The sequence below is a fragment of the Nothoprocta perdicaria genome, unplaced genomic scaffold (assembly GCF_003342845.1).
Source record: "Nothoprocta perdicaria isolate Ctin4 unplaced genomic scaffold, notPer1 scaffold_12, whole genome shotgun sequence".
In the NCBI taxonomy this organism is placed as follows: Eukaryota; Metazoa; Chordata; class Aves; order Tinamiformes; family Tinamidae; genus Nothoprocta; species Nothoprocta perdicaria.
In genome coordinates, this window is record NW_020454316.1 from 4480364 (window position 1) to 4504683 (window position 24320).

Consider the following 24320-nt stretch of genomic DNA (forward strand, 5'->3'; position numbering starts at 1 on the left):
TTAAACCCGAATTCCAGAGAATTTAGGGTGAAAATGTAGGGACTGAGGAATAAATCACCTCTGGTGGTTCCCCTCTTTATAGGGGGAACAGAAGCAACTGAAAAGCAGAAGCTGAAGGATAACTTTTATATGACCTATATTTTTGGATTACCTACCCATCCGTCTGTGAAGCTGCTCATGTTGGAAATGCATCTTCCAGTTGCATTCTCATTTTTGTTTTACCTTGCCCAGATTATTTAGGGTTTGTAAATGAGGGAAATAAGGCTGTTTCAGTATTCTAGAGCAGTGGCTGTGTTTAAGAAGTTTATATTTGATGAGTAAGTTGATGACATTGCATTATGTGAATTTGATGTGCAAACTTGTCACTAAAGTGTAAACATAGTGACAGCAGGACCAGCAATTCCCAGCCTAATCAAGTAAGCCGAGTAACACATTCTTTGAGCTATGGAGTAATAGAGACTGATTTACATATTAAAATGAGAGAAGCTACACAGATCTAACAATTAAGTCGATATTTTAATTGCATAAAAGTCAAGAGATTCAAAGTTATGGTTCCTGCCTCAGCTCATTTGTCACCCACACGAATCTGTAGTATTTTCAGTGACTTTATTTGGTATGAGACTAATGTGCCTTAAAATACATGAAATGTTGGCCATGGGATGAAAAAGAGCTTTGGATTTATTGAGTTTAAAAGTGGACTAAGAGCTTGAGGCCTGGTCAAGAGTGTCTCAGCCTGCCTAAAAATAGGCCAAAAGCATTTCAGGTGGCTTCTTAATAATGTAGTGGATGTATTTGGGAAGAGGGAGTGGGAGCTTTATTCAGATGTAATGGAAAAAAATCCCATTGATCTCAACAGACTTTGAATTATATCCCTAACTTCTTGTTTTCTTTTAAAGGTATAAGCTTTATTTAATTGCAAATTCACACAAATGCACTCGTACCACTAAGAATTACATCAATATATGGATTCTTTCTGTGGTGTTTATGCTGGTTTCACAGCACTGATGCAGCATGCAGATAAGCACGCAGGTATTCGGCTACCCTTATCTCCCCAGGCTGATGTTCTGATATATGAATGCGTGTTCCCTGCGCTCACACAAACCTATTCACATGCCAAGCCTGACAATTTTTTTTATAATCCTTCTTTGAATTAGACCACAAAAAGAATGTGTTTGAAAAGGTTAACTAATGGATACACTCTTCTTCTTGATGAGGAAAAGAAAAATGGTGAAGTGCTGAAAAATGGTCAAGCCGAGTTTTGATGAGGCTTTGCTAATCAAATACATTGGAGGCTGTGAGCAAGTTGAAGCAATGTTAATCCATAGTGGATTTATTTGGAATGGAGAACATTTATTTGGAAAGCAATCAGCGTATAAAAGCAGACACTTGTAATTACTTTGCTGTCTTAATCATGCCACTGACACCGGTACCTACCGCGATGCGCAGACGCTCTGGTTGCCTTCTGAATGTGCTGCTCACAGAAGGCTGGAAATAGGAAAGGAGAGCTCTCCTTGCCAAATATCATCAGGCCTTGCTGCCCGGCTTGCTAATGCCCTGATAAGGGCATTGGATGACGCCCTGACAAGGCAGCTTGTCCAGGGGTTAATAGTGGAGATCTCTGGTGGATTAACTGAAAGGAAATTAATTGCAAAGCTTCAGACCCCTCCGCACCTTTGAACAAAAGCCCAAGCCCTGAAATCCCCCTGGGGATGCAGGCGGGCAGGACTGCGGGCTGAGGGCTGCTGTAATGAGCTTTTTTAGCAGGATGTAGCCTTGCAGGCGGGTGGCAGCAGTTCACACAACACCAGCGTCCTGGGCAGTCTTGTCTCACGCTTCTGGTGGAATTTCATTTCAACGTATAGCAAAGGCACGGGGCAAAACCATAGCAAGACTTGAAATCCAGGGCAGAGCCTGTACCTGTGCACCGTGCACCATGCTGTGGTGTGTGGTTAAATCAGTTATTTAGGCTGAACCAGCCCTGCCCGGTGTGGTGTAGGCAGCAGCTGATGCAGTCTGCAGCTATTGCAGCACTGCCCCGTTCTCTTCCTTTCAGCTCCGGCTTATCTGGCTTGAGCTCTCGTCGGAGAGCAGTAAATCAATCCAGCCTCCATTAGGCAACGGGATACTCATTTTAATGTACAGTCAGGCCCAGCTCAATGGATGGAAATCGGATGGATGAAAAGCTGTTTGAAATCAGATGGGTGAATTGCCTTTTTGCTCTCTGCCTGTATCAGTAGATCTATCTGTGCTGACCAGGGGAAGCGTCTCGGTGCAGCCTGTTGAGTACTTCAGCACTGGGGGTTATTGGTAGGTAGGCAGCCTTGCAAAGGTGCCCTGTGATGATCAGCTACCACCGTGTATGTGCAGCAGAAGGGTTTAAGTTACACAGAACAGCGACTTCCGAAAGAGAGGGGCCAGAAGCAGCCACCTTGGCGAGCGACTGCGGATGTGTCCTCGGGAATCGCACTGCTGGTGGAATCAAAGGCAGCCACAGATCTGAAAGAATCAGCAAGGCTACGCTGAATAGGCTGGTAATGATGGCTGCGTGTGATTCCCCTTTCACACTGCCATTTTGCCGTGACTCCGCTAAAATTAGCATTTAGGAGAGAGGGGAGCTTTTGTACATGTACAGAGGCGGTGAAACCAAATGCTAAATGACAGCTGGTGAAATAACTCCTCGCTGCTGAAGGTGTTTTTGCCGTGGGCCACCGTTCGAAGCGAGCCCTGGTCAGGTTGTTTCTCTGCTAATGTCCCCTTCCCGGTACGTGGGCGTCAGCCAAGGCCTTCACCGTGTGCTCCCTGCGGAATGTGTTTGGATTCCCATGGCGTTACAAGAGGTAGTGGAAATGACTCCTTGCTTTCATTTCGAGGTACTGCTTTCTGCTGGAGGACTACCTCACTACCTGGAAAAGCCCAGGAAGGGGAGCCGAGCGTTGCTCGAGCTGCTGCTTGTATTTCTGAGTCTGTAGGAAGTTTTGTGGTGAGAAGGAGAGGTTTTAGGAGGATGTTGCCGTCTTTCTAAAGTGTTGTGCTGCAAGGTGATGTCCTAAACCAGCTGGAGAGGACATTGGCAGCGCTTGGGAATAGAGACAAAATTAATGGCATTTTAGTTATGCCTCAGGAAGCTCCAAGTCCTGGGCTGCTCACCTCTAAAGTTAGAAATAAATAAGGATAAAACTTAGGCCCACATATATCCCCATATTGCGGCATATTAAACATAACCATGTGCTCTTCTAGTGATGGTGTCTTGAGCCAGTCTGCTGTGCAAAATCCGGGCAAACAAGCAATTAGCAAGAGGTACAAAATAGAGTGTATGGAAAAGTCTAAACTTGCTCTGAGAACCATAAAATGTCTGTCCTTGTTTTGTGCATAGTCAAGAGCCGGAGTGTTTGACACTTAACAAAATCTGGCTAATTCCTCGCTGCTGCTCTTTAATGATGAGGATTGGGGAGGGAGCTGCTGGTGACAGGCAGGAGCAGGGCTGCAAAGAGCGGAGCTTTCTCTAATTAGAGCGTCCCTTGGATGATTTACTTCCCAGTGATTTGGCTGCTTTGGATGTGTCAGCGATCCTGACCAGGACAATGCGCTCTTGTCAGCGCGGGCTCTGTTTTGCTCTTCAGAAATCAAGAGGTGAAGCCTGTTCCAACAAGGAGAGTCTGTGATGAGAGAAATTATAACCGCAGCCAGCCGGGCTAGCAACTTCACCATCTGCTGTGAAGTCTCTGGCTCAAATTCCAGCCCTTGTGGTAGCGAGCTTAATGATGATAATATTTTCCACTTCTGCAGCACCCTCTGTCCAAAGGTCTCCAAGCAGGCTAGAGGTATAATTACGGCTTGCAACACCCGTGAGAAGTGGGCACGATGCTCTTTTTTCTTGCTTGCAGAGCCTTAAGACAGCGTCACTAATTGTTGGGCTGCAATGCCTGCCCTGAGGCAGGTCTGGAAGGACCGAAAGCATCTCCACCTTTTGTTAGCACAGGTAGATTTAACCCGAGGCTGTGGGAGAGGATGTGACTTGCTCCAGGCTGGAATCTGTGGCACCTTCCCGATGCTGCGGCTGCCTGGTGGCCTCGCCAGCCACATGTCGCGGTGCCTTCCCCAAGGCCATGTAAATCTTGGGGTAAGTCCTAAGCCTGGAGTCCATTCCTTTAATCTGTGGCCCTCTGAGGAAACAGGACTGCTTATTTTAAAACATTTTCTGTTGCTCACCTTTTCTTGTAGAAGACTAGCAGGAAGGCGCTTCCATAGGCTGGAGGCAGGAGGATTGGAAGCAGGTGATCCGCCCAGGCCGTCAGGAAGGACCTGGTGCATGAGAAAGGCAGAAGGGTTTGGGGTTTGATGCCAGCACTGCCGCTCTAGGGTGTATAAGTACTCAGAGCTGCATGTGACAGGTTAAAGTGGAGAGAAGTGGGGGAACAAGCCCTTGCTGTGCTTAATTATTGCTGGGTACTGTGTGCGCTTTCCTCTGTTGTTTGTTTAATCTTAAACACCAAGTGTTAAAGGGCACCAGCATCAATTAACTGCTTAATTAGACTTGTAAAGAAATCATATAATTTAGTTATAGACAAATAATAGAATAAAAAGAGGCCGAAAAGGCAAAAGAGGAAGCTGGGGCATTCTCTTTTGAGCTCCCTGTGTGCACTGTTTGTTTGTGGTGATTGGAAGCAGTAGCTGTGCCCGATGTTTGCCCCATATGGAGGAAAACCCTTTCCAGCTGCTGGCTGCCACACCGCTGCTTCCTTGCCATTTGCAGTGGGTTTAGCTGTGACTTTCTCTGACTTTCTCCCAGATCTTTTACCCAAATTTGGCCCAGATGCCCACAGAGAGGACTGGCCTGGTACCCCACTCCCCTGGGCGCGAGAGCCCGGCACCTTCATGAGCTGCATCCCCTTTGATGCACAAGCCAGGTACTTAGGTAAAACCCTGTTCCTTTCTCTCTGCTAGGACGGCTTTTGTGGTGAGCACCCTTCCCTCTTTTGCAGTGTTTAGCATGCAGCCAGCAAAGCTCTGTATCTTTAGCAAAGAGCCCCATTTCCCTCACTGCTAAATAATAGGAAGCAGCACGCTTTTATTCCATTAGTTCCCGCTCTCATGTATAAGAATTTTCACAGAAGTGGAATGAATTCATTTTTATTTCATCAAGGCCTTCAGCTCCGTCTGAATCTTTATCTTGCAAATTGCCGTAGGGGAGCAATAATCAGTGCCTTGTGCTTGTATACACACAAAGTTCTTCTTCTTTACCAGTCCTCCTGTCTTCGTATCTCTGTTATCGCTATTCTCACGTTTGTGTCGTCAATATTTTGTCATTTAAGAGCCTTTGCAGCCTCCTGTGTTTTACACCTTTTGTTCCCTCCTTAGTGCCTAGGTGCTGGGAGCTGCTGACATATTTTTTGCTCAGATGTCCTGAAGCCTCTCTGCAAGCAAGGTGCTGTTCAGCTTAACAGGGCTTTGTTCTTCTCCTGTGCCCGTGCTGTCTCCTCGCCGCTCTTTTGCTCTCTGATAACACTGCTTAGCCCTTATGTACTTCTTTATTTCTTCAAAGCACTGTATAAACATTAGCTAATTAAGTATATATAACGTGCCCTAAAATATGTTAAAGGAAAACTGCGGCATAGAACAGTTTCCAGGCACTTGATCCAGCGTAAAACGCGATTGAATCGCTAATTATTTCTCAAAACGCTGTGCCTAATGACATGTATCAAGACGGAAGGATCAGAGTTGCAGCCAGGAGCGTAGGGAGCTGCAGCCAAAGGGGTGTTCAGGTGAGCACTGGGTTATTTCCAGGCTTGTTTTGGATGTATGTGCTGAGGTAATAAACCAAACAACATAAAAAGAGGAGCTGCAGCATTTGGATCTTTCCTGTTTTGATACATATAATCAGCTCTACATTTCCTGTTGAAATGTTCATTAAAATTGCAGCCCCAGTGATTATGCAGCTGCCTAATTCAAATCAATAGGGCTCCTGAAACAATTTCAGATATTTTTAAATACTGCTGTAGAACTTCCTTGTTTACAATGTTATGATTAAGTGACTTTTTTTCTAAATCATCTAAGGCATTAATAAAAATCTCTTGAGCTTTTCTCTATTTTTTTTCTTACTCTGAAAGGCTGCAAATAGTGTAAATCTTGGTTTATGGCTCCTTTATCCTTTCCTTCTTAGTACAACAAGCCCGTATATTTGCGCTGATAACTAAATCAGAAGCCCAGTTACACAAATGCTTTGTAATTCTTAGAAAGTGATAATTAACTTCTTTGCTTTTGGAATCATAATACATATAAATAAAATTAATAGAACAGCAGAATAAACAGAGCTCAGAGTGCAACAGCTATTCCTTGTTTTCAGCTCAAAAAGTTGGGAGCAACTGTTGATAATGTGTATCAGCTAAACAACTTTGATGCCAGAGCTGACACATGGGAAGCCAAAAGGAAGATTACAAAGTCCAAAAGATCAAGATAATTCCATAGATCTCATGCTGATAGGGATGCTATTTTAGTTGTTCTGGAAAGGTGCTTGTAAAATATTTTCAGTGTTCTGTTTTGGAACGTTTCAGAGCAATGCTGCAGTTTGCATATGTTCGTTTTAATGATTTGGATTATTAACTTTTCACTTTTTCTAATAACTCCAGTCTCTCTTCTGTTTCAAAAGCCTTGGCACAATTCTGCTGTGTTTAAGTTGCAAACATTACAGGAAAATATCTAAATCAAAACATTGTGGGAGAGAGACTGAACAAACTAGCAGATGTTTCCCATCTCTGGCTTCTGCGGTTTAGAAAAAGCAAACCCGTTTTTATAAAAACTCGATGTGGAAAAAACCATTATTTTAGCCTGTAGTTTTGCACTTCCCCTTCTCATGCAGGTGCTTTATTTTTTCCACAGCCTCCCCACCAGGTGATTTTGCAATGCCCCTGTTTGCTCGGTACCAGGAGTGAGTGGCACTGCAGCCAGGCAGGTTCCACCTTGGTGCTTTGAGCCTGGCCTGGAGGAGGGAAATAGCCTAGAGAAGGGCCAGAAAGACCTGAGCCTTTTCCTGTTTGAACAGAAACTCCTTCGGATGTCATTTGGCTACGAGACCTTAATGGATAATCCCCACTCAGAGCTTCAGAACGAGAAGGAAAACCCCTGCAAGGGCAGGGATAAGGCAGGAGGATTTTTGCAGACTTTTTTTGGATGTAAAGCGAGCCCATGAACAGCGCAGTCTTTAGCGGTAACTTTTTCTTCGAGTGCAAAGCTCAGTCATTGATTTAGCCTGGTTGGCTAAATCTATTTTTCGTTACTTCCACATTGCATGCACAGAGATCTTTTGTGAGTGTATTTCATTCTTAATTTTTCCTTTCTATTTTGTTCCCTCGGTATATATTTTTCCTGAATGTCTTGCTGAAGTGTCCCAGCAGTCGGGGCTGTTCATGCCAGTAGGATGTTGTCTCCGTGGCACTTCCTGTGGTTGACCTCTCGGTGGGAAGAGTTCACAACGGGAGAAGGTGAAATCTTCCTTAAGAATGAAATGAATCTTCCTTTTGGAAAACTGCAGTGCGAGAGAGTGCGTTTATCTGTGTGCTCGCTCCCTCGACATGGTAGGGATTGTTTTGGAGACGAGGAGCCCAAGGGTTCATGTATAGGATGCACTTTTCCTTGACCAAAACAGTCTCCCAGAGGACTGAGCAAGTCATGCATGGGGCTTGCTCTGGGTTCAGAGAGATGGACAAGTTCAAGCAATGCCAAGAAGGAATCAGATCTTCCAGACAGACAGGTGAGCAAAGAGGGATCACCACACTGCATAAGGGCAGTGCAGATCTGAAGCTGGAAAAGAAAAATTGACGATTTGGGGCTGTCCTTGGGGCCCGCCGCAGCGCTGGTGTCGGCTGGGCTGGCTGCAATAAGGACGTCGGCTCTCGAGGGCTTCCCAAAGTGCTGGGCCAGCTCCCTGGCTTTGCAAAACCTCCCCCGGGGCTGCCTCAGCCTCCCGAAGGGATCTGCACCAGCGTGAAATGTCACAGCAGTTTAGTGCCGCACAGGCACCTGCTCTGCAGAAAGTGAGAAGTGCTTTTAGCAGGGACAGAAGGCGCCTCCCTGAGTGGCATTTGTACTGACCATGGCAGTTAATAAGACAGCCCTTGTGCTTGCCCCTGTCTCTGGGCAAGAACGCTCCGCCAGGCAAAGGCCTTGCCTGCTTTGCAATGGTCCTGGCCCAAATTTTCTCATCAGTTGTGAAAAATGGTGCATTTTATGAAAAGCCCTGCCAGCCCGCGGCACCTCCAGCTCGTTACCGATTCAGGGGACGAGCGGCAGCTCTGGCATCTGAGGGTTGGGACCCAGCTAAAGGTCACGGTTGTGTCTACTTATATAAAAGCAAGTGTAACCTCTTCTTCATCCCGAAAGCATTAATAGGTGGAGATGTAAAACTTTGCCTCTGTGAGTTCTGAGGCGCTTGATATCAGGCTTGTGAAGCAAGCGCGCAGGTAGGAAAAGGCGGCTTCCCAGCCGGGGAGAATCACATCAAGGCTTCGCCGGAGTTCAGGAGATGGTGGCGACAGGAACGTGGCCATCGTTGCTCTCCAGGGTGGAAAGACATCGTGTCGCTGCCAGCAAGAGCAGGCAGCACAAGGGAGCGGCTTGAAAAGCCAGGCTGGCTCCCATAGCTCGCTGGCCTCCACGATACCGCTCCTGCCTGTGTCCTGAATCCCACTATAAAGATTTCCTGCGGCTGGTTTTTTCCAGCTCATGCCTCCCCTCCCCAGTTTCTGTGCCGCCAGCAGCTTTTGAGCTAAGTTTGCGCTTCTTTTAAACTTCTTTTTTCTTTTCTGGTTTGACTTGTGCGATAGGGGCCTGGCTGCCTTGCATTTGTAGGGAAAGACGGCATCTCCTTCAGGACGTGCCCGGGCTCAGACACCTACGCTGCATGCTAAGTTCAAGGATTCTGCCTGTTTTCCAGGATTTATCAACTGCTTGAGTGTGCTGGTGCTTGTCATTAGCAAAAGGGCACTAAGGAGGCAGGACCAGTTTCTCACACCCCCTATATTACTCAACTACATCAGGTATGCTGAGCATAATTTTAATTTTAAGCCAGTGGATTGCTTGTGCTGCATCAGACACTGTTTTTTCACTTTATTGCTAAGGTTTCATTCCGTTAGACCATTGCTGTAGAGATTTTCTCTTCTTTAAGTCGTTCAATTTGAGGCTGAGGTGCGAGTTTCACTGTGCAACGGGAAGGTATCAGAGGGCTGCTCTGTGATTCAGCACATTCTGCATCCTCAACCTCGGCTGCCATGAGATCGACGCTGTCAAATTAAGTCTCATCCTTGACTCCCTTTTGCTTCGCTCCTCTATTTGCAAAACGGAGACGGTGCAAACCGCTCATTTGTGTAGCTGCGTAATGTTTGTCCAGCACTTTCAAGATGCTAAATGCAATAAAACTGCCAAGCCTCGTTCCACTACCAGGATTTATGATTTGTACAAAACTGCTCATTTTTGTTCTAAAACAAGATCACCTGAAAGATACTGTGGTTGGAAGGGAACCAAGGAAGGGGGAGGAGGAGGAAACCATCTGTTACACAACAGCAAAAACGTTCGGGGCATTCGCCTGGGAAGCTCTGGGTGACGAGTTTGGAATATGAAGGCTTATTTATATGGATGGAGCTAATTTTCTCAAAGTTATTCATTTTTCACTTAGGGAATTACCTAATCTTACAAGCGAGTCTAGGAGGAAAGATTCATTTATTCTCAGTCTCATTCAGCCCCAGGCAAGCCTGAAGTTGCTCTGCTTCTTCCAGCTCTACTTTTTTAACTGATTCTATTAATGGAGCTGAAAGATTTTCTTCTGGATAAAAAGGGTTAATCCTTCTCCTTCTCTCTCACCCTTCTCCTCCTCTTTTTCTGGAGAGTTCTTTTTTTGGCATCTCGGGCTGTTTCTATCATCTTCTCCCCCTAATCTGCCACTATCTGAAGAATTCATTACATTTCAAATCAGAGGCCTTGCTGCATACATTAGCAGGTTTTAATAGACTTGCCACGACTCAAAAAGGAGGAAAAAAAGGGAGAAGATTTAAAACTCTTGTCTTGCCGAAAGCAGACAGATTGACTCAAAAATGACTCAGTCAATAAAAGATGAGTTTTGAAAAGGCTTCCCTCTGCTCAAAGGGAGCTCGTATTCCAGCGAATTAGGTTTTTCTAAGCCCACTGTCAGAAATTAATAATACATACAGCATGTAAAATGGATTTAGCCCTCTGCAGCCTTATACAAACATATCTTTGACTTGCTAAATGTGACACGACTACCAGGATTTTCCAGCCTTTATCCCGGGAGTATGTTGTCTCTCCAGAATGGTGACCTCAGTGGAATTTTAAGCACCTCCTAAAAAAAAAAATGCTAAATGAGATTTTCATTAAGAATATGCTTCTACTGCCCACACCTCTTTTCTCCAGAAAACTTCTCTGCTGGAGCATCTTTTTATTATTATTTTCAGTCAAAATTATGCCAAGAGCTCAAGCTGGAGTTCCTTTTACCCGTGTCTTTCAATGCTCCTACCTCGAAGCAAGGGCGGCCGAGCCATCTGCGTTATACCATGAATGTGTCATTTTGAGGGTTTTTTTCCTGCTCTGAAAAGACCTATAGTCATTAAAGCATCTCTTCTTTACAAAAGGTAGGCTTTCATTCATATTAGATCACCCCACAAGGTCTTCCCAGGTGACTCTGCTCATGTTGCCTAAGTTAATTGGAACACGCAGGTGTGAAACCAGGCACTGCTCCTGTTTGTTCCTCCATCAACCTCCCTCCCCTGACAAGAATTAAAAAGGGGTCGTAATTCTGGCCTGCTTAGTGATTTGACAAGAACTTTTAATCACAGTGGGCTTGCTTTTGCACATGGGCTGAGCTCTAGGAATCCACAGGAGGTGTCCACAGCAGGTAGCCCCATATAATCTAGTGGAAGGCTGTCTTGTGACTGTGCTTTCTCCTGTCTCTTGTTGCTTTCTCGTTCTTCCAAATCCCACTAGTCATCTTGATGAAGAAATAGACCATACGTGGCTCAATTTTTATGTGTTTTGCACTGCACAGATGTTTGCCAGACTTGTAACGGGCAGAGCTAATAATTTTTCTGTTAAATGTTTATAGATTGTATAAGAAACGAAGCTTCTTGGAAATGTAGATGGAATGCACCCCAAAAATGTAGCAATTGTTTTTCTTTCTCATCTTCTCAAAGCTTACCCAAATTTTCTTGTTTTCTTCTGCATCCAAAGAAGAGATTTCTGAACATGATGGTGATTTAGAAGAGATTTCCATCTAAGTATCAAAAAGCAGTTTTCACAGATATGAAGTTATCAAGCTGGTTAAGCAACAGCAGAAGCATTTTGCTTCATAAGAAATTTCCCTTCAACTTTTAACCTTGAGGGCAGACCATTGAATTCTCCCATACCATCTTTCCTACTGCTGACAAATTTGGGGGATTGGCCCCCTCAGTCCTACTCAGCATGAGCATGGAGCCTACTGCATGACTTGTTTCTACTCAAGCACCAAGCATGTTTAATAGTTGATTACTGGGAATTAGGTAGAATTTCTGCTCTTTGCTCACTCTACAAGGCAGCATTGACCAAGCAAATGAAGGTGCTTGGATATAAGATTCAACCAGGAACTATACAGAAATCCAAGAAAGAGCGAATGTGTCTGTCTTGCAGAAGTTCAAAACTGTTGAAAGAACCAAGTGTATGAGCCCCATAATTCAGCTGGATTTTCATTGTTGGAAAAGGTGCCTGAGTTATTCTTCCATGGGCACTTTTATATATAACATACCAAGTTTGTTTCTGGAATAAGTCTCCAAAGTTAATGTCATATCATCTTGTGTCACACTTGGGGCCTTTTAGTTTCCTTCTAAAGATGCATTCCTACTGTTGGTACAGAGATGCTCAAAATCCAAGGGAACAAGCTTGGCTCTTTCTCTAACTTTGTGTGTGTTTCCAGTTTAGTTCATTTTATATGTAAATAAAAGTCTCTTGACTTGAGAAAGGAGTATTTTCCAGTGAATATTATGTCGCTTTAGCCTCCAGCTGCTGCGCTGGGACACAGCCACCCAATAATCTCCTTGGGAATAATTGCTGGTGTCTTTTCAGATCATTTTTGTGAAAGGTGACAAACCACATGCCGAAGTGAGATGTTAATAACACAGCAATGCCCTTTGTTTGAAAGTCGGTTAAGAAATTACCCAATGCAGTTGTTTGAAAGTCAGAGTTGTAATCGTAAGGAGTGAAGAACAGATCGCTTCATTTGCATATAATTCCAGGGCTTTTGTGTCATCTTTTGTGCAAACCGTATGATTTCTGGCGCAGTAGGGAACGAACACTCATAATGTAGAAGGACAGGAACATGGACTCACTTGCAGCATGGATCAGGGTTGAAGAGATGTCATCTCCTGCAAACAACGAGGAAATCAAGCAAGGGGAATTCGGGAGCTACTTGGAGGGAAACAGGCGTGGATATTTGATTTATTCAAGTTGTCAGAGCAGCTCAAGGGAAACTACACATCCCGTTGTCCCACTGGAATAGTAGTCAGAGAAAGGGAGGAATCTGTGCCTTGTTGCAGCTGCATATTGAGTTCACCTTCCCCTGCGTCTTCCCTGAATCACAACAGGGACCCAGCGTGTGTTTTTCTTGTTGATGTTGTAGACAGAGACTTCTCAACTGTCCCTTTGCCGCTCAGGTACACCAGGCTGAGACGAGCGTTTTTCTGTATAACATCAAAACGAAGCTCTTAGGCTCTTCGCACTGCAGCTGAGGGCTCTCTGCTGTCTTCGCAGTGTAGGTTTCTCAGCTTTTTCATAAAGCGATGGTTTTTGGAAAAATGGGTGGCATGGGGTAAGCATTTTGTCTTGTGATTTAGAATGAGAGCTCCATCAGTACTTGTTTGGCCTGTGTTTTCTTCTATCTCTAGTAAGCTAGAAACCCTCTGAGTAGCTAGCCAGTCCTGTATGATGAACTTGACAATTACAGCCTTAGTGCCCAACTTCCAAAATTTCTAATAAAATTGCATGAATATTTAATACCCAATTATTAAATATTTAAAAATTTAAAACTGAACTGGTTTGGAAGTTAGCATGTGATGAATAATTCAGGATGAGGAAACGAGCCTCAGCTCTTGGACTGAGACAGATGCTACCTCTCCTGTCTCCTTGCCCAGAAATGATTTTGGTGCTATTGCCAGTCTTGGGACACTTTGAGGGGATCCCATGGAGACCTCGAGGCTTCATTTCCAGCTAACGAGCATGAGCGTAGAGTTAGGAGAAATAACTCTTCCCATTTCATAGTAACACTGCCGGCTCCTGCAATGGAAATAGGAGCTCCTGAGGCTGGAATAATGTGATTGAAAGCCTGGTTATCCAGGAGATGGCTCTGTTTCCAAACATCTTTCATGCTCCAGGGAAAAGATTGCTTGTCCTTATGCCTGTGTCACATTCCTGCGGTTGTGTTGCTTGAAAACCCCTTTCCCTGCTTGCCGCTCTGCTGCTCCATGCTGAACCAGCGTTTGGTTCAGCTCCAGCGCGATCATCTTTAAAGGGCTGTTTTCGTAAAGTGGACACCAGAAAATGAAGCAGAACGTGAAAAATGCCCCAATAAGCACGGCACAGAGCGTGGCGTGCTGTGGGAGGAGGCAGGCCGGTGAGCAGAGCAGCGTGGCCGGGCCCGGCGCGGGGCCCCACGAGCAAAGAGGAGGCTCTGGGGGAGCTGGGACCAGTTGGGGCCAAGAGCGGTGTGAGGCCAAGAGTGATACGTGCGCTCGGAAGTGCTACTGAGGGAATAAATGGAAAAGGGGGGAAAAAAGGATTGAAAAGAAAGACTGGACAAAGGCTTTTTAGAGCTTAGAAATAACGAACACCCAGAACAACCTTGGCAATCGTCTCCCATGAGGAAGGCGTGTGGCACCGGCATCCCTGTGGGCCAGGAGAGTGTTGAGCTCTGTCCCTGTTGGCCATGGCCGAGGCTCGTGCTGCTCAGGCCTGGGCCTTGTGGCCCGCGAGACACGGCCTGGCCGGTCACCGAGGCGGCCCTGCCACAGGGCGAGAGGGAGACCCAGAAGCAAAATCATATCAGATATCCCCAGGGAGACTAAGGAGCGTCTCCATGCGCCTCAGCACCCCAACTGGAACGCGGAAGGTCCTTGGAGTAGGAGCACGGGGGCTGTGCTCCAAGGGATGCTGCAAATCGCCTCTTGCCGGCGGTGAAAACCTCCCGCTTGGAGCTCAGTGAACATAAGATCATAACATGAGATCATAAAGTGTAAAACACTCTCTAATGCATGATTGAATATTGTCCAGCCTGCTATTCAGATGACTGTAATTCTTGAAAAAAAAAAAATCTTCATTTTGAGAGGGAACAAACAAATACTCCTGGAGCAGTTTTTCTGTGTTTATTTTAATAGCAGATGTTTGATGCTGCTCAGAGGTTTAAATAACACGCGGTGTTTTGGGGTAGTGGTAATAGTAGTGATGTGCCAGTGGAAACAAGATAATGGGCAGAGTGCAGGGGAGGTGATCGGAGCGGGGATAAATTCATCTATTAGATGGTTCTGCAGACTACCGCTTGTAATTACAATGTGTATTATATATGTTAATTATATAGTCCCTAGGATTAATTCTTACATTAGACACTTGAGCAGCTTCCTTTTTTTTTGAAGAAACAGCCTAGCAAAGAAGTGAATCTGGCTCCTCTGACAAGGAATACGAGTTATGGCCTTATTTTTGCTATCAAATTTTCCTGAACCATAGCCAAGAGAAAGTCTCAATCACTCTTTTTTTTTTTTTTTTTGTGTGTGGATAGCTCCAGAATAGACTACCTGGTAAACAGAAGACCTATGCTCCATGTTTGCTAACCTGTTCTAGAAGCAGAAGATAACTACTTTGCTGTAAACCGAAGTGACACAGTATATTTGTATTTTTAAGGTGATGCTATTTCTTGCGTCTGAAGTTAATGACTGGCTCCAGCTCCAGCTGACACCACTTTGTTCTGGGAGCACTGTTTGGCTGTAATTGTCGCGTGGAAGGGAATTGCGGCTAAAAGATTTTATCATCATTTGGGGGAGATTGTCTTCACAGTCAACTCGCAATTTATGACCAGGCAAACCTGACTTCCAAAAGGTCTGCGCCACGTCGTACTAATTTGTGAAGTCCACCTTGGGCAATAAAAAGCTCTCCCGAGGTTAATTTATCTTGCATCTGACGGTGAGTTTTGCCTTGCCCACCGCGTTCTGCGTTGCTGCAAGCAGACTGCTGCTGTTATTTAAGCTGGTTATTTTAAAGCTACCTGGGGTGTCTTTGCTCTTCGCTGCACCACGGTCCCCAGTGCAGGGATGCGGGTGAGTGGAGCAGCATCCGGTACCTCTCATGTCCCTTCCATGCCTTTGCCACAAGCAGGAGGAGGAAGGGGCGAGAAGGTCCAAGCCATGGCCATGTTGGGATGCTTGGAAAGAGCCTTTCGCTCACTCCTGGTTCACCTACCAGGGCTATCAAACCTATAATTGGCCATCTTCAAGTGTGCTGGCAGATTTTGCAACCTCATGGTGTAATCTTAGGGTTACTGGAAGAAGAAAAGGAAGTTAGTCTAACTGTATTTTAAATATCTGCAGGTAATACAAGAGGAAGTTTATCCTCTTCCCTTCCATAGCTTCATTCCTGACTCCCTCACATCCTTCTGCTTCTGCCCTAGCCCAGCCTTTGATGTCCTCGGCCACTTTGTGCAGGTTATCTGAGGATAAAGGTTAATGATGGGCTTCCTGTAAAGATACATGGGTTATCCAAAGTAGGGGCTTAGAGAATAAGTGTGTAGGGAATTTTCTTAGCGGAAATGTGTCCACAAAGTTCTTGGGCAACGTGAGAGCTTTAGCTGGAGACTTCTGCTTGCACGATGCAGCCTTTGAAAACTCTTCCCCAAGCTGCTGGTAGGGCAGGCGGGTGCTGGAGGAGGGTGCCGGGAGGTGCATTGAGCCATATGGTACATACACAGTTTAAAAATAATGTTGACTGATCAAATAAATAGCACTTAGGTTTAGAACTGAACAGCTAGTGCAGACTGCTGAATATAAAACTGTTTTTACCTCAAAGGAGAGCTGTAATTCATGGTTGTAATGCCACAAATTGCAAGTTTTCCAACGCGCCGTTCACAGTCACTACAGCCAAGGTTGGGTGAGTGTGGTCGGAGCTGCTGTGCCAATCAGACCCGGCGTCCCACACCAGCCCCGAGTGTAAAACACACCCGTAAAATCCAGCAAATGGATCTTATTTCTGGAGAGGAGCGGTTGTAAACTTGCCTGCATCAGAAAAGGCTCCGCTCCTCTTCCATTAGGCTTTATTTAATACAATGCAATTTATTTTTATATGGTGTCCTTCAGCAGCGTATCACAGAACTCTTTTCAGGCAATGTTCATCGTAAACCAAAGCTGAGAGAGAGAATTTGAGCCCAAAGTTTGAACAGAGGAGGGACTCTAAAGGTTTCACATACAGCTGGGTGGCATTGGAGTTGCAGAGAGCCAGCAGGAAGGACAGAGCTGCAGTAGCAGAATAAGTAGGTGCTACGTCTGCAAGGTGTAAGCGGGGTGATAGATGGGTGACATTGCATGGCATGTGTGACATTATGGAAATAGAGAGAAGCAGCCAAGGAGAGGAGAGGGGAAAAGGGGCAACTGTGGCCTTGCTCCTGGGAACGGAGAAAATAGCATCTCCTCTTGCCATCTTGGACCTTGTGAGAAGAGCTGTGTGGTGTCCCTCACAGCAACAACATTGGCCAGTGTCTATCTGGGGCACTTTGGAAGTCAAAGGAAAAAGGGGATTGGTGCAGTGCGAAATATTTTATCCTTTACGTGTTGAAATGAGTGACCCCAAAGGAAAGCAGCATTAAATAGAGTTAGCAAAGAAATGTGGACGTAGTGGGAGCGATGTGCATTAGCTGCTCTCGCAGCTGAATTAATGCAACTCCGTGGCTCGTGGCTTCTTGAAGGGCAGGCAGAACAAATCTACGTTTGCTTGGCAAAGATGGGTGATACTTGTAATTTCATGCATTTTTGGCTGCTGCAAGCCAATGTTTCGCCTCTTTCCCTAGGGAAAAAGTTAAGCTTGGATTTGGTGGTCTTTAGTACAGGGGCTCCTGTTCCTATAGATTGACCTAGCTGAACTCTAGCTAGTCAAGAGCAAGAGCCAAAGCTGTGGTATTTCCAGGCAGCTGTGGATATTTTCCGATGTGAGGAGTGTAAAAGCAATGGAGTAAAAAGCAGTGACATTTTCAATATGAGAGACCAAAAAAGACCAACTCATATTTTATTTATTTATCCAAAATAGTTTGCATTATTCATTAAAGTCGGTGTAAGTGTTTGAAAATACAAGGTGTTTCAAGAAGCGGCATCATTAGGAGGAAGTTAATAATTTGGCAATGTTAATTTTGCAACAGATTAATGATTTTTTCAGAGAGGTTTTTTTTTTCCTTTCAGACTCTCGAGCAGGGGCAACTTTTTGTGCGTGCACTTGGCCTGAATGCAAAGGAGACCTTGCAGGATGATGTCCAAATATTTTCCCTCTCTGTCTGTTCTCCTCTTGTTTTTATATATTTTTTTCCTCTCTGCAGACAAAGTAAACAATCATTGCCCCTGACCCAAAGCACAACTTGATAAATCTCATGCTCACTTTCCTGGTTCTAATCTGTGGTTTGCGAGGGCTGGTTTATCATCCCTTCCCTGGGACGAAGGCCGTGGATGGTGTCTCCTTCCCGTTGATGCTCTCTGCAGAGAGCACCTGCGACTTCTCGTGTCGGTTCAGCGCGAGCGCAACCGAATCAAACACAGAAGCGAAAGGGAGTGCTCCAAATACAGGCACTGGAGTTTTCAAACACTGTCTTTTAAAGATATAATTAAACTTAATTCTCCAAATGTTGTGAAAGATCTCAGAGGATCAAGCCGTTCACTGTTCTGTAGGTGGTAGATAGAGTGGGTGGAAACACTAACGCTGTCATCAGAATCCTGCTCTATTAATGCACCTCGACCCGTCCTGAAAGGAGCTGCCTCTATTCAGTTGCCTCTACAGCTGTGTCTTAAGCATTTGTCTGAAATATGCTGATTTGCACTCCATACAAATTAGGGCTTGTAAAACAGTTTTTCCTGACAGTGCTAAAAATTTGGCGGGAATCATCGGTATTAGGTAGAGCTTAAGAATTAGCGCAGCCGCTTCCTTGCATTGGGAAGCAGAGCGGACAATGAGCTTCCTCTTAGCTTAACATCTTCTCTTTGTGTGGGGAAAATGAGCAAGATTAATGAACATCTCCGGGGCGCTGTGCATGGCACTTGTGCAGTTGGGTGGCTGCAGAGAACCAGCAACATGGACAGGGCAGAGCCACGGTGAAGAGACACCAGGTCATTCATCCAAGGCCATGTAGAAGTGCATTAACAGATAGGGGACTATACAGATAGGATTCAGAGCCCTAAATGCAGACTACTTGTGACATTTTAGGCACTCTGTAGTGTCTGAAGCTACCCTGGGGCTGGCTGGTGTGACGCAGAACCTGCACAAGATCTCTCCTCATCAGAAACATGGGGAGATGCCACGTAAAATACCCAAGGGGGTCTCAGCAGCTCTGCTTCAGCAATGGGATCCCAGCCTACATTTCCCAAGTCTACTTGTTCAGGTCACCTTTCTACCCCATTGCTCTCCTGCACGAGGCACTAACTCGTCAGGAATAATGAAAGCTCTTCCAGCAGTTCATGACTTAGGGCATCATCAGCCTCTCGAGCTGATGAAAGGCAGGAAAGGCAGCCTCCGAGATGCGGTAGGAAAAGGCAGATTTACTTTTCCAAGGCTAGGCTGCATTTATTAGAACAACAAAAAAAAAAAATCCTTGTTGGACGTCTGAGATATATTAAAGCCACTGCCATCTCTGACAGCGGGGCAATATTATTTACCACTGCAATGTAGTCAGTGAATTTTTACTTTCATATGCATGGTTTTGTCCTGAACCGTTGTAAGGAATGTGCAGCCAAAGGGAGAGTGTGAGAAGATGGAGATCAGAGCCACCAATTAACCTTCTGATTTTGGGGGCTGATCGCTCAAAGGGCTGGACCCAGTTGAGAAGGGACCCGGGGAAGGGTTGTGGTAGTCCCCCAGCGATGAGTTTGGTGACGCTGGGGAGGTGGGTGGCCAAGAGCCTTTTGGAGCTCAGGGGATGACGTTTCCTAACTGGTTTGCTCTCGTTGGCAAAGCAGCAATAGCTGGAACAGGCCAGCGGAGAGACAGAGCAAGGGAAATCGTTTGCCCTGCCCTTATCTACACGAGTAGCTCAGGCAGGCGCTGAATTAACCGGAGGACAAGGGCTGGCCTTAACTCTGCCCACAGGGATGCTCTCCCTCACAAGGAAGGGGATGGGTAGCTCTTTTAAACTGTTAAAGAATTCCTCTCCTTTCCTAGAGATTCAACTGAACTGGGTTCCAGCCTAGTGGCTGGAATTCTGCCCCCGTGGCGTTTAAGGCGCCTGAATTCACTACCTTTTCCATCGGAGGGGCAAGGGGCAGCTCGTGCTGCAGCCTTCCCTCACACTGCATTCTCCATGCCCTGGTTCTTGGTGCGCTGCACCGAGGTTGAGGGCAGCAAATACTTGACCAAACCTTTATCTCAGTAGCTTGGCTGACAACAATACTTTAGCATGGACTAAACCAGCCCCCAACCATCTTTTGTGCTCAAGCTTGTGCTCAAGAAGCTTCCTTGCATAGAAGCTTCTGCTGTCCTAATGCCAGAGCCCGAATTAGCTAAAATAAAGAGCTGTGGTCTCTATGTGCTGCAGTTATGCCACTGATCTCTGCATGGATGCTGCCTAAACACTCAGAGTGACAAGGAGAAACCTGAGCGGGGAAGTCTGTTTGCTTGGAAAAAGTCTTTCTCTTTTTTGCATTGTTGAGAAACGGGCTGACTTGGGAGAGATCGCTGATGTATAGGAAAGTAAAGCCAATCTCTGTAATTAACGGGGGGATAAATCGAGGTTTAATTACTCAGAAGGCACCTGGGGTGAGAGATTCATGGTAACTGGTGTGTAGTGTCTCGAAGGATTCCCAGCGCTGGCATCTCCCTTTGCGGCAATAAAACGGGGTGAGTGGCAGGCAGTCTCACAGGACCTGTCTTGTAGGGACTAGAAGTTAAGGTAGCAAATGGAAAGAGACAATGGTTCTCTTTGGAATGTTTTTATAACAATAAAAGCCCCTTCCCAAATCTTAAGGGATTCCCAGGCAGTGTGACAATGTGAGACCAAAGCACTCGGAGTCGACTCCAGCGTGCGCTGGAGGAGATTTCCCTTATTGCCACCCTCATCCCAACACAGCCCTGCAGGGGCACGTTTGTAACCACGTTTTCCACTCTCTTGCTCCTTGTCACACAATACCCTTCTCTTGGGTCCTGGATAGGAAATAAGATGTGTGTGTAGGGGGAAACATGCTGTAGCTTTGAATTGGGAAGTAAGTTGCTAAAAGGCTGGCCAAGCAAAAGAAAAATTCCTGAGAAAGAAAAGTCTGTTTTCCTCATTCCTTGGTTTATCTTTTGGACTTCTGGGGACAGGAGAAGGGGAATCTAGCTTGCCTGTTTCTTACTGTGCTTGCTTAAATCATTTGAAAAGGGAAAAAAAAAGGTAATTAAACTTCTCAATTAGCTTCATTTGGCTAGCCCTGTAAATGCAACACAAGGTCTCTATGCTGGTGCCATATAACAAAGTAGCTGTTCTGTTCCCCTTCTTAGAGCTGAAGAAGCAAGTGGAAAGCGCAGAACTGAAAAACCAGCGCCTGAAGGAGGTTTTCCAGACAAAGATCCAGGAGTTCCGCAAGGTGTGCTACACGCTGACGGGATACCAGATTGACATCACGACCGAGAACCAGTATCGACTCACCTCGATTTACGCCGAGCACCAGGGGGACTGCCTGCTCTTTAAGGTAAGGCCGCGCGCTCCTCAGCGCACCTGCCTCTTTGGGCTCCTGGTCTGCAGCACACCAGAAGGTATTTGCTCCTTCTCTGTCATTACACTGGAAAATTATTGCTGCCTTGGTACGTGACAAGTTTTTCCTTCTGAGGGAAGTAAAAATCCTTTCTTCTTTTAAAAAATTGCCTTAGAAGCTTTGGTATGTGGTCTTCCACTTATATATTGAAGTAAACGGGGAGTAAGTCAAGATGCTATGTATGCACAGCATCTAAGATGCCTGGCCTCGCAATTCACCTTTTTCTAATAGCAGTGATATACACTATAGCAGTAAAACCTTATGTAACCATCGAGGTTTCACCCTCGCTTCGCCATAAGAGATGTCCTTATTCCTCTGCTATCCTCTCTGCTGCCTGTGCGCCGTCGTCTTGTCTTCATGTAAATTGGAATCTCTTTTGAGCTCGGCCTTGTTTGCACGAAGTGCCGTTTATCTGAACGCCTCCGATGAGTAACAGGAATAGGCAGTCTGCTGTCAGCCGAGAGCAGCATTGGCCTAGCTAGGTGGGCTGAGCTTGGGTTGTGTTTGATAGGTGCTTTTTTTCCCTTCTGTGTTATCTTCCAGATAGCACAGTTGGACTGACACATCAGAGAATGAGGTGTGGCATCAGAGTCACCGAGCTGTTTAGTGACATCTTTACATTGGTTTGAATGTCAACAGCCCAGGTTTACAGGTCAGTGGGAGAACTGTTCCCTTCTCTGTGGCAACCACAGCTGGCACTCAAAATCACATTTGCTTCCAGCTGATTCCCCTAGAGTGATTCACATTTATAAGAATGAAGATTTTGGAGGAGTTCGGTGCGGGCAGGGAATATACAAGCAGGAGCTGCAGAAGTTCTGTTTCTGCAGCCCTGCTGCCACGTGCAACAGGCTCATGCTGCAGTGTTATTTCTTTACATGACAATGAATAGGCACATGTAATTCTTACTGCTTAAATGATGTTCTTGCTTTCTTTCCTTCACTCGAGTCTTCATTCACAAATATTTCTGGAAGAAGCATTTGGTATCACCAGGTAGGGCAGAATTTTCAGGATCCCAGCTTCCCAAATCCAAGGATGAGTTGATTGTTGGTTCATGGAATTCCGCTGCATGTCTGACTTGACACACCTCTTTGGATAAGTGCAGCAGATTTGATAACCAGAGCCTGAACAATGGAATCTGAGCCTCTTCCTCACTGTTCAGTGAATTGGAGAGAATTCCCAAAGTCTGTAGTTTAAGGTAGCAATGGAATATAAACGACAGAGTATTTCCTGCCCGAGTCCTGGCTGCTGCTTCTCATATATCTACCAACACTTGAGTCCTGACTGTGGCTTTTGAGTGAGGCTGTGTGTTTGTGCTGTGGAATTTCTGAGCCATAACTGACTCACCGGTGTTTGTGTACGTTTCATTAACCCAAAGAGGTCACAAAGCAGGGAGCGCTATTTGTATTTATTCCATTCAAGCAATTTATGGAACAAGGTCTATATAATTAAACCGGAAAAGTCCCCTGGCTCTTTACAAGCTTCTGTAGTTTGCCTGTAAACTTTAGGGCATATTTCAGTAGCACTGCTGGTGGCATTTAATTTTCAGTGTGGCTTCAGTAGTAGGGATGCAGTAGTAGCTTCTGTAGTGTAACTTCTTCAAAGCTAAATGAAGATGAAGGACGTGCTTAGCTTCCCCAAGTAATGTATGTTGTTACTGTAGTTAGGGCACAGTATCTACATGCTGCATGTTGCCAGTCAATTCACATTAATTGGAATTACAGCCTCAGCGAAAGGGTTAATCACAACAGCATGCTGTGAATATGAATGACTGCATCCAGAAATGAGCCCTGAATTGCAATGAAGCCATATCAATATTTATTGGCAGTCCCTATGGGTGCAATAGATGAGCTCATCAACTTGAAGGATGTTCCAGTGGGGTTCACACCCTCCGTGTGCAGGTGCATAAGCCACAAGGCACAGCTCAGAATTCACATCTCGCTCTTGCTTGCACTTTTTAGTTCTTCTAATTAGATGCTGTGCGAAGTGATGGACAGATTTCTCGCCAGCATTTTAGTTTCCAAAGATTTGGGCAGAAAGTAATACTTAACAGTCACTGGGTCACTTGGCAGTTTCATATTCTTTTACTGGTACTTTAGATGTATTAGTCCATAATACAAACTTAGCATTCTGCATAATGCTTGGGATGTGTATCTAGGGCAGGCCACTCATGAGATACCCAAGACTGCGTTTACTCTCTTTGTAACAAGCTATTAAAGATATCTATTAACACAAACAAACGTTGCTGTGAAGCCTCAAAACCAGTTCAGCCAACTCAGATTTAAGCTGCGGCAAATGAGACCGTTGTTGTTTGGCTGCATGTACATCTTGCTGTTTACCCTTGTCTCCAGATAAGTCCTGAATGACAGGAGGGAGCGAGGTCTTTAGAAAGGCAATGGAATTTTTTTCAGACAAGGAAAAGCTTTTCGTAAACAGAGAGACCGGTTGAATTTGAAGAGGAGATGATTTGGAGATGCTCATAAAAATGGACAAACAGTGCAGAGAAAGTAAATACTGTTTTTTTTTATTGTGTGTGTGCCTAAAGAACATGGTCCTCAGTCAAGTTATTTGAAGCCAATTAGCCTTAAATAATAGAGCAAATCCTTTTAATTTATGACCATGCTGCTTCAAGGTGCTGCTGAGAGCAGGAGCTCAGCCTGTTTTGCAATTGTGGTATTATGTGTCTAAGCCATACACAGTTCTGACCGAAATGCTGCAGCTAGACAGCACCTCAGCTTCTGGTTCCCCTTATTTTCTGTGTCCCCAGAGACGAGTCTTCCAGAATACAGAATTCTGTCTCGTTCCAGATCTTGCCCATGTTGTTATTTTCTGCCAAAACTATCACATGGAAACACAAACGCTAGCAGCACTTTGTAGAAAAGCATCCCCAAGATGGTAAGCCTTCTACCTTGAACGAGAATTCCCAAGATACCAGCCAGGAGATGAAAACAGAAGCATCATGACACAGTTTGCAGATGTTGCCAGGCTTGAGGCTGGCACTTCTCGCTGCGAAATAAAACCTTTATTGGTGTCCAGTTGGAAAAGTGATGTGGTGTTAAAATCAGCAGCTTCTCTGCAATCTGCTGAATTGTCAGCCAGGGCTCATACACTGTCTTTGACTCAGATCAATTAAATAGTGATGTGAAGAGCTGGTTAGCAGGCGTATAAAACTTCAAGGCATCCTCAAGAGTTATCACGTGCTCCTTGTGCCAGTAGAGCAGCAGAGCGTAAGCGGTGGGAGGATGAAGACTTGTCTGGTTTGGGGATTCTTTGATGGATGAAGGATGCAGCGCAAGGGCAAACACCAGCTGTGGATTGATGACTGGCAGGGAA

General features: G+C 45.4%; 1 protein-coding gene across 1 annotated transcript in view; it reads left to right on the forward strand.

The window, feature by feature from the left end:
- The window catches only part of MAD1L1 (mitotic arrest deficient 1 like 1), a 232828-nt gene extending 211277 nt beyond the window's left edge, over positions 1-21551 (forward strand). Inside the window, exons 16-17 of the mRNA XM_026053930.1 lie at positions 20737-20927; positions 21534-21551. Of these exons, the coding sequence (XP_025909715.1) occupies positions 20737-20927; positions 21534-21551 (209 nt within the window). The remainder of the gene's footprint in view (positions 1-20736; positions 20928-21533) is intronic.
- The last annotated feature ends 2769 nt before the right edge of the window (positions 21552-24320 follow it).